This window comes from Juglans microcarpa x Juglans regia, chromosome 6D (assembly GCF_004785595.1).
Source record: "Juglans microcarpa x Juglans regia isolate MS1-56 chromosome 6D, Jm3101_v1.0, whole genome shotgun sequence".
In the NCBI taxonomy this organism is placed as follows: domain Eukaryota; kingdom Viridiplantae; phylum Streptophyta; class Magnoliopsida; order Fagales; family Juglandaceae; genus Juglans; species Juglans microcarpa x Juglans regia.
The window spans coordinates 36,354,374-36,364,811 of NC_054604.1; the positions used below are offsets into that span (position 1 = coordinate 36,354,374).

At 34.9% G+C, this 10,438-nt stretch overlaps 3 protein-coding genes across 3 annotated transcripts; 2 read left to right on the plus strand and 1 right to left on the minus strand.

Moving 5' to 3' along the window:
* Nucleotides 1–1,685: 1,685 nt before the first annotated feature.
* Nucleotides 1,686–3,174, minus strand: LOC121235228 (aspartic proteinase CDR1-like). Its single transcript, XM_041131540.1, has one exon. It carries the CDS (start codon nt 3,165–3,167, stop codon nt 1,809–1,811), a length of 1,359 nt encoding a protein of 452 aa, XP_040987474.1. The 5' UTR covers nt 3,168–3,174; the 3' UTR covers nt 1,686–1,808.
* Nucleotides 3,175–4,713: 1,539 nt separating this feature from the next.
* On the plus strand, nt 4,714–6,123 carry LOC121235587 (aspartic proteinase nepenthesin-2-like). The gene has a single exon (XM_041131926.1). It carries the CDS (start codon nt 4,714–4,716, stop codon nt 6,121–6,123), a length of 1,410 nt encoding a protein of 469 aa, XP_040987860.1.
* Nucleotides 6,124–7,776: 1,653 nt separating this feature from the next.
* LOC121235588 (aspartic proteinase nepenthesin-2-like) lies at nt 7,777–9,096 on the plus strand. Its single transcript, XM_041131927.1, has one exon. The coding sequence runs from the start codon at nt 7,777–7,779 to the stop codon at nt 9,094–9,096; it is 1,320 nt and encodes a 439-aa protein (XP_040987861.1).
* Nucleotides 9,097–10,438: the final 1,342 nt, after the last annotated feature.

Below are 10,438 nucleotides of genomic sequence, written 5' to 3' on the forward strand. Positions count from 1 at the left end.
TACGCACCGTTTTAGGCTTCGTTGAGTTGAGTTGCATTAAATTTTTTATGAAGAGTTGTGCTACACATAAATTTCACATTCTACACATCACTTAAAAAATATATGATTTTATTCCTTTACTTTTACTCTCATGGTATGTATAGAATTTTTCTTTTATATATAGCAGTGAGTTGAGATAGTTGAGTGAGTTATGTAGAGTCCATCAAAAATGAGTAAGTATATTTAAATGTTAAGATAAGTTTAGATATATTTATAAAAAGTTATAAAATAAATGAATCTCATCATTAATTTCTACTATTCATCTAACATTAAGAGCATTGGCGTTGCCAAGTCCAAATGGGAAAAGCTTGTATGCTGCCCAAAGTATACCGCTCTAGTGTACTGCTGCAAATTTTTTTTTTTTTTTACTTAGTGATTAAAGAAGTGATTTTAAGTATATTGGTGTATTTTTTTATTTTTTAAAAATACTTAAATATATTAAAAAAATGTAAAAAGAAAAAAAAAACTAAAAAGTAACAGGTGGTAGAAACGAGCAGTGCTACTCAAGCGGCAGAGTAGCACCGCTCAGTCCAAATTTTGGTTAGAACTTCAAGTTTTGACTATAACATTAACTTTTGGTTATGCAAGCCTAGGCAATTTTATTTTTAAAATTTTTTAAAATTACAAAAATATCCCTCCTAAAATGATGTATTTTCTCATTTAATAAAGGGTATACATATACAGTCTCCAAGTGAGGACTGTAAATAGAATTTTTCATCTACATTAGACTATTCATCTTAAAGTCAAAATAATAATATAATATTATATATTTTAATAATATTTTACAAAAAAAATATTTTTAATATTTTACAAGTAAACTTCATATATTAATTAATAATTCAATTTTAATTTCATAATTTAATTATTATTAATAAAATAGAATAAGGTAGAAAATAATAGACTATTTATCAAAATTGAATGAATAATATAGACTTTAAAATAATTAGATAATATAATGATTGTTGAGAATGATTAAAATATTATTTTGGTGAGTGAACAGTATCTAGCCAAAGATGACTAGGGAGCTCAAATTATTATTGCTCATATGTTAAGTTTTAGTGGTTTGACTAATCCAATATAGAAAATTTTACTCATGTCTAGCCAAAGTATGAAGATGCATTGGCATTTAGCTAGTCCAATGTCAATACTCTTAAAAAGTCAACCGGCATCAACTACTCAAAAGGGTAAAAAATTTTCCGTTTGGTCTACTTGTAGCCAACCAGATGGAGTAAAGTAAGGGCAAAATAGATAAAATTTTGCTTTTTTATTGCAGCAATCACTTTGACAATTTGGGCGGCATCTTTGGTATTTGGCAGAAGCATTAAACCAATTTATAATATAAATTCACTTAACTCAGACTCGGATGCCGCTAAAGTTGTTGTTTAAATGGTAGAAAAGGTCTTAAAAATGAACTGCATTAAGCTCGATTGAGGAATCAAAAGGAGCCTTAAAGATCTAGTCAAGAGATTTTTCATTTTTTATTTTAAAACAAAAACAAAAGGGGATGGCAACAACATCACGTGGTTATTTTTAAGTCGGTGTATAAAATACATCATTTTTATTATTTAAATGATAAAATTTAATTAATAAAATTTTAAAATTATATTCTATATAAAATTTGTAAGATTTAAAATTTATACCATATAAATACTAAAAAATATAATTATTTTTATTCAATATAAGGCAAAGTTTCATTTCCTTTAAAAGAAGGAACTCATCGTAACATAACTTGAACAAATGCAAATAAATATATTAAAGATAAAAGAAGATCAGAATTTGTCTCGTGCACAGTTCTCTGGAGCAAACCGAACGACACCTAAATTGAGATCATAAAGCACACGCATATCTTGTTGCTGCCATGCCCCCAACACTGTTTTACCTGCGAAAGGCATCAAAGCCACGCAAAAATATCCCTTTGCATTGTCATGAAAATACATGTAAGTTGGTTCCACCTTATAGTCGGCTCCTTGGAAATGGAATGTCATTGGTATATATGCACGGAACTTTGGATTATACTTGTAGCAGTATTCCATCCCCCCAACTTTTCGTACTCTCTGCACGCCGAAAGACTTGAAATGCTCGTCAAATTCCTTCATCACTCTCTCATAAGGACCTCGGTCGATGAGCGTGGCTATGGCTCCGGTGTCGATGATGCAGCCTCCATTTCCGTTTGATTTCAGAGCGAAGGTTCCTGGTGGGAAACCAATACGGTGGTCCCCAACACTAATGTCTAGCAGATTAAGGTAATAGTTGCTTTTCATTGTTTGGTACATAAGTGGGGTTGTTTTATAGTCTCTTCTCGTTGATATAGTGTCCTCCCCAAACCTTAGGATGCTAGTAGCCTCCATTTCACGGTCGCCATAGACCAAGCAATATGAAAAACGGCCTTGGATTGTGCTTTTCAATTGGCTAACCAAAGACTCCGGGGCTCTGTTCAATCCCAAGATCCCAGAAATCTTTTTCCCACGAAAAGTGAAATCCTGATTGTCATTTGAGCAGCCAAATATCATGTCTTGTACAGGCAGGACACGGCCATTAGTGTATGGAAATGTGAAGGTTTCTGTTGACAGTGTACCCTTAGTTACAGCTCCACCACCATATTTTTGGGTATAAACACACTTTTCATCGACACATTTATAAAATGGCTTACTACAACGAGGGTCATTGCATTGGATCTTTTGGTAAGTGGTGGAAGCAATAGAGTTGAACAAGGGAGGTATTTGATTAAAGCAATTTATGCAAGGAAGGCACTGTGTCCAAATGAGGCCACTTCCACCATCAACAAGGAAAAATTGAGAACTTTGTGGGGTTCCAAGAGAGAGCTCAGCAGAGTATACGAAGCTATCTTCATGCACCGGGAGATGGATATTCTCAGGGTCTATGGTGGCATTTTGGGAGGACTTTGACATTAGATAGTTAGCCCTTGCATGGGAGATTTCGGCCAGTTTCTGTATTCTTTCAGATTGGCGGCTAATGTTTCCGGGGTACAAAGGAGATTCTGGGGAGAACCTAGGGATGAGCTTTAGGCTAAATCCAGCGGATTCTGAAGGAGTGAAGCAGAGTAAAGAGACTAGTACTGTGAGGAAGAGAAAGAGAGCATGGAACCGAGAACTCTGAACATGAGCCATTTGGGGGTGTATGGTTGAGCCTGCTAAAGCATTCACAGCCCCCTCATTTATAAGGGTTCCACCAAGTGGACTCGAATAATAAATAGACTCCTTGCGTAATTGGAAATAAACTCAACGACAGAATGACCATGATCACATACTTAAATAGCTTGAAATCCCACAGAACACTCAGTACTAATTGCCACATTAAACAAAAACTAATCATTTTAAACAATATTAGATACTCAATAAATGTTGTAAGATCTATATTATGCATCTTTCGCTCTCTTACTTAATTAGAACCCTTATATTCAAGTAGCAACTTAAGATTATGGTCTTAATGATCATGTTAAGAAAACAAATATTATTCTTAAGGGTTCTAATATTATTATTCTTAATTTGTTTATATATATCTTAAATATAAATATATATTAATATGAACCCACGGGAATGAAATCCCTTGAACCCACAATCAATTTGAAAACTCTCCAAGAAAGCCAAATTCAAGTCAATGGATGGAAAAACCTAGACCCGATGAGAACTCGTTTCAAGAACCTAGATTATATCAAAATCTAGACCCGTTGAAGAACCTGTCTCAAGAACCTAAACTACAAAGGAGGAACGTCACAAAGGTTGTAATTTACCTTTGATAAGTTCAAGAGTTCAATCAAGAACAAGAGGAGAAACCTCGACTCACAAATAACATTCAATATTGTCTAACATTCAAATGAGGCTACAAGGAGTATTTAAACTAAATCTAATTAAAACCCTAGCCAAAATAAAGCCTATTTTTACCAAAAATGCCCTGATGAACAGTGTCACGCCACAGTACCCGCGGCTACAGTACAGCTACAGTACGCTACAGTACTTCTTGAAACCCTAATTCCTAAAAATTTCAAATAAGCCCGTGGCCAAAATACAAGGCCTTCTCGAAAACCCTAGTTCATTAAAAATAAGACATGTGGGCCAGGCCTCTTCAAGCCCACTTATTCTAAACTAATAAAATAAATCATTTAACCAAATTGGAAGTCTCCAATAACAATAGGCTCTATCTCTAAGTCATGTCTTCCACAGCTTGAATCAAGTGGATCAAAGCTAGTTCTCCTTCTTTCAAGCCCATCTTGAGTGTTGGGCTCTGGCTAGCTTCATTCCAAGTGGATTGCATAAATTCGTATATTGCTTCCTTGATCTTCTTAGCCCTTAATCTTATAATTGGCCCATCTAGAATTTACAAATAATCTTTAAAATTAGGTCCACCTTAGATCCCATCATATATATTTATCTAAAATCTAGACTCGATGGCAAGAATTAAGTCCAATGTACGTACAAGCTGCTAGCTCACGCGTACGTGTTTATATATATGGATGGAAAGATCGACTTAAAAAGGAAAATTAGAAATACATAGAATTAAGCTTTTACTTTTCTTCGATCTGTATTGCCATATGCATCGCCAATGACATAATGTCTAATTACTTGACGAAAATGGTTTTGAGAGACTATAAATTAAAGCATGAGTACAGCTAGGTTGACGGGAACATATTCTTAAACCTAGCTAGCTAGCTCTAAAATGGCTGGAGTACTCCAATTTCTTGCTGCTTCTCTATTTCTTTATACCCTGATCATAACAATCTCCCAATTTCATTTCAGTACTTCTGCAAAACTCAGTGGGTTGAGCCTGAAGATCATCCCTAGGGACTGTCCAGAGTCTCCTTTATATCCTGGAAACCTGACTCGACTTGAGAGAATAGAAAGATTGATCAGATTCTCTAAAGCTAGAGCCCAATATTTGGAAACAATATCCAGTACTGTCAATTCGACAATATTGGACAACAAGAACATCCGTTTTACATTGTTCCTTGATAATTTCTTATTCGTGGTGCAGGTAGGCATTGGATTACCAGAGAAGCTGGTGTTTTTACTTATGGACACAGGTGGTGGCCTGATTTGGACGCAGTGCGAACCATGCAAGAACTGTTACAAGCAAGCATATCCCATTTACAATTCAGGTGCTTCCATTACTTACAGGAAACTCCCTTGCAACCACCCTCTCTGTCAAGGCGACAATGCCCGCTACCAATGCGTCAATGGCGAATGCGTTTACGACCTCGGTTATCTTGGCGGGGCGTCAACCAAAGGCGTTGCATCCTTTGAAACATTCAAAGTTCCAGTCGACGAATCTAACGCCAAGTACATTTATAATATAATCTTTGGCTGCTCGAACGATAACCAAGGCATGCAATTTGCCAAAAATGGTGTCATTTCTGGGGTCTTGGGATTGAGCCTGTCACCGGATTCACTAGTCTCTCAGACGCTCGATGAAGACTACCAACGATTCTCTTATTGCTTGATACCTTTTGATGAAACCATCATCATGACTCCTAGTCTTCTAAGATTTGGTACTGACATTCCCTTACCGCCGGCAAACATTCAGACAACCCCATTTGTCAAACCACCGTCCGGGACAAATTATTACCTTTTGAATTTACAGGATGTAAGTGTTGGTTTCCATCGACTTGGGTTTCCACCAGATACCTTCAAACCCAAGCAAGATGGCACAGGTGGTTGTATTATAGACTCAGGAGCTTTGATCTCTAGACTTGATCAGAATACCATTAATGGGCGCAATGCTTACAGGGAGGTGATGGGTGCATTTCAGAATCATTATGATTCTTTCAAGCTTCAGAGAATTGGAAAAGTGGCAGAGGGACTTGAACTTTGTTACAAGTACACACAGGATTTCAAGGAGTTTGCCACAATGACGTACCACTTTGAAGGAGCAGACTACACTGTAGATTCAAAGTACGTGAATTTTTACGAGACTCAGGCAGGGTATTTTTGCGTCGCACTGTTGCCAGGAAATGGAAAAAGTTTACTAGGAGTATGGCATCAACAAAATATGCGCATTATTTATGATGCACAAATTGGTGCACTCCAATTTGCCACCGAGAATTGTGCTATTAATAATCTTATAAATTAATTATAAGATATAATTCCTTTAATTATTTTTTTTGAATCCTATTTCATAAATAAATAATTAATTAGTCTTTAATTGAATATTATTACAAGCATGTCATGTTATGTCATGTTATGCTATATCTCTCTTTATTTTGATAAAAAATAATTATTTTTTAAAAAATTAATTCTTTATAAATAAACAGTTTTTTTATAATAATAATCAAATTAAATTTTGGAGCCTTAAAATCGAAACGGGGCAAAGCACGTGAGTGTAGTTAAATGAATTTCCTTTAAATTAGTTGAAGGAAATCTAATACAATATCCATCTCATAAATTATGTCCAACCTAGAAAGTAACTGCTTGTTAGGAACTTGATGCGGAGAGGACCCATTGAGCAACTTATTACAGAATTTGAAACAGCCTATCATTTCAATCTGCAATTAATGAGCTCAGTACTTTAACAGCTTTGCATATTCTATGGCAATTAAATATGAGATGGCATCTCTCCACTGGCCATTCATTTAGCTATTTCACTTAAAAAGAAAAGAATTATTAATTATTAGCTCCAAAATATGATAATGTTTGCACGTCATTACACTTCTAAAACGATAACATAGACATGGAAGAACAAATTAATTACCCCTTGGCTTTTAAAAGCGGGATTCTATAGTACCATACGACCCTCTGTAATAACAACTTGATTTGCTACGTAGGGACCTGAAGAATTTAAGAGGAAAATGTTGGGTTACGTAGAGCCTGGTTTTGTGAGCTAAAAAGCATTAGACAGATTATTGATTTGACTGTCATTCAATTTGACGCTTAAGCAAAACTCAACTTTAGAATTTGCTTCAGGTATGCACGATTATTGACTTGAGCGAATATTGGATAGAGAGTTCAACATAAAGAGAGTTTACTCAAGTGTCGCTTGATAGTCTACTCAAGCGAATATCAAACAAAGAGTTTTCTCGAGACGTATGACTAGACATGCCGCTCGAGCGAATAAATCAAAAAATTGCTGCCTTAGGGTCTTCTCACCATGGCCTGTATATATATATATATATATATATGTAGCATTTAAATGTAAAAATTATATCAGATTGAGAGAGGAAGAGGCAAACGGCAATTTGGGAGTTCTAGTGAGAGAAAAGGCCCTAGAGAGAGAATTAAGATTTGTGAGTGGACTGTTGCTCTTGTAACTCATTGTGTGTTTGTTATCTTCTTTTAATAAAATCTCATGCAACTCGATGTGTAGATGTGTGCATGTTGCCAAACCACATCGAATGTGTGTTCTTATTCCTGTATTCAGCAATTATTTTACTATCTTACCATTGTTTGTGGATGCAAGTGGTATTTTCACAATATAAAAAAGAAACCATTAATGTCTAATTAAAGCACTATACATGGATATAATGACATACATGGAAAGAAATAGAATAAAATACAGAGAAGATTTCCATTGTTCTTGTTCTCTTGCATGCTTACTATATATATAGGGCTGGCTATAATTATAACATGCTTAATTTACATGACAAATAAGCTTATGAGAAACGCTATAAGTATCTGCATCATGTATATGTGCCACTCAATTCTGCGAGCTAGCTATCGAGGTTGACGTGCGGGCCGAACATATTGATCTCTCAAGTCTTAACGTCGAAGCTAGCTAGCTAGCTCTAAAATGACCCGACTCCAATTTCTTGCTGCTGCTCTATTTCTTTACTGTACCCTGATCATAACAATGTCCGGCCAATTTCATTTCATTCATGCAAAACCTAGGGGATTGAGCCTAAAGATCATCCCTAGGGACTGCCCAGAGTCTCCTTTATATGCTGGAAACCTGACGCTCCTATCGTACCAGCCTGAGGAAATTCGACTTCGACTGCTTGTCCAAGGCCTTTTCTTTTTGGTGCAGGTAGGCATTGGAACACCAGAGAAACACGTGTTTTTATTCGTGGACACAGGTGGTGGCCTGATTTGGACGCAGTGCGAGCCATGCATCAACTGCTACCCGCAAGCATATCCCATTTACGACTCAACTGCTTCCATTTCTTACAGAAAGCTCCCCTGCAATCACCCACTCTGTCAAGGTGACAGTGCCCTCTACCAATGTCTCGATGGCGAATGCGTTTATAACTATGGCTATGGCAGCGGAGAGACCACCAAAGGCATTGCATCTTTGGATACATTTGAGATTTTAGTTGGTGATCAAACTACTACTGAGTTCATTCCTGATGTAATCTTTGGTTGTTCCAAGGAGTCCAATTTTCCTCAATTTGCCAGTACTGGTGTCATTTCTGGGATCTTGGGATTGAACCTGTCGCCGGATTCTCTGGTGAATCAGCTGTTTGATGACGAGGACCGGCGTTTCTCTCATTGCTTTGTGCCTTTTCTTGATGCAATGATGTCTCCTAGTTTCCTAAAATTTGGCGATGACATTCCCCCGCCGCCGGCAAACATTCAGACAACCCCATTTGTGACACCACCGGGGAAGTATCTCTACTATTTGAATTTACTGGATATAAGTGTTGGTACTCATCGCATAGGATTCCATCCAGACACTTTCAAAATCCAGCAAGATGGCTCGGGTGGTTGTATTATAGACTCTGGAACTCCGATCACTCAAATCGATCAAAACACTCTTATGATCGATGCATTTTACGTGGTGATGACTGCATTTCAGTATTATTATGATTCGTTCAGCCAGCTTCAGAGAATTGGCACGCCGCCGGAACGTTTTGAACTTTGTTACCTGTACCAACCGGATTTCGAGGAGTTTGCCACAATGACGTACCATTTTGAAGGTGGAGACTACTTTGTGGATTCAAAGTACGTAAACTATTTCGCCCAGGGAGGATATTTCTGCGTAGCACTGAGGGAAGGAAATGGGAAAAGTATACTGGGAGCATGGCATCAGCAAAATATGCGCATTACTTATGATGTCAATGGCGGTGCACTGCATTTTGCCACCGAGATTTGTGCTAATAATGATTCTAATTGATATAATATATATGATGGTTGCCCAAAGAGGCTAGCTAGGGGGAAGATCAAATTAATTAAGAGACAACCCTTGATTCTGTTTGCCCCAATTATATATATATATATATATATATATATATATTGAATAAATGGATTGAAATTTATATAGGTAACCACCATGTATTCCTCAAATATTCTTGTTTTTCATTCCGTTGTTACGCTACATTTGGATGTTGAGATGAATTGAATTGAATTATAAAAACTAGTATTTTGGGAGTCTTATTGACATAGACTTAGGATTTGTTTGGAAGTCAAACTCATCTCAATTCATCATTACAACTTTTTCAAATTCTAATATAAAATATAATAAACAATTCAATTTTTTCAAATTTCAAAATAATAATAATATTAAAAAATAATATTCTAATAATATTTTATTATCTCAATTCAACTCAACTCAGTTCAACATCCAAACGCAACCTTAACTTTTTTAAGTTGAGATAAATTTAATTTTTTTAACTTAAAATGTACGAGTAAGTTGGAATAAGTTTAATCTTTTTATGAGAAGTTGAAAAAATAATGAATTTTATCAACAATTGATTTGAGATAAGTTAGATTGAATCACAACTAAACACAACTTTAATTTCTAGGTTGGCAAGTCTCGAAATGGAAAACTTTTATCGGTAAACTTGCTTATTAATTCTCCAACATGCAATTTTATGTGAAAGTCTTATATATGTAAATTAACTATAATAAATACCACAATAAATATTATGTCTGTGCACCGATAATTTATAAATAATATAAGTACTCAGTCGATTTTTCATAAATAAGTCTTTTAACATTAATGTAAAATTATATTCACTCTAAATAAATTCTGAAAGAATTGATTAAAAAAAATCTGAAAGAGTTGTTCCTATAGAGAGCATTGCCGCAATGGTCTAGTTATTGTCAAGTTTAAAATTTGATTAAAAGTTAAGATTTTGGCTAAAGTTAAAGTCATTGAATATATTAATTCACATTAGACTATCTATCTTAAAGTCAAAATAATAATATAATATTATGTGTTTTAATAATAATTTTGTTATACTTTGCAAATACATTTTATACATTAATTAATAATTTAATTTTTACTTAAAATTATCGTTTCCTAACTATTTTTTATGTCGACTTAATTATCCAACATAAATTACATAATATAGCATTGTTTACAAAAAATTATTTACTGAAAAATATGAACATAATATAACCTTATTTAGTAATGAAAGTTTTAAAAAGAATTTAATTATAAAAATTTGTTGATTATTTGTGAATAAAATATGAGTTTGAAGGGTAAATAGTGACTCTTCAACTTTAGAAATTTC

Excerpts from the sequence above, each read along its gene's own strand:
- LOC121235228 (XM_041131540.1), bottom strand. The coding sequence starts at position 3,167 with ATGGCTCATGTTCAGAGTTCTCGGTTCCATGCTCTCTTTCTCTTCCTC.
- LOC121235587 (XM_041131926.1), top strand. The coding sequence starts at position 4,714 with ATGGCTGGAGTACTCCAATTTCTTGCTGCTTCTCTATTTCTTTATACC.
- LOC121235588 (XM_041131927.1), top strand. The coding sequence starts at position 7,777 with ATGACCCGACTCCAATTTCTTGCTGCTGCTCTATTTCTTTACTGTACC.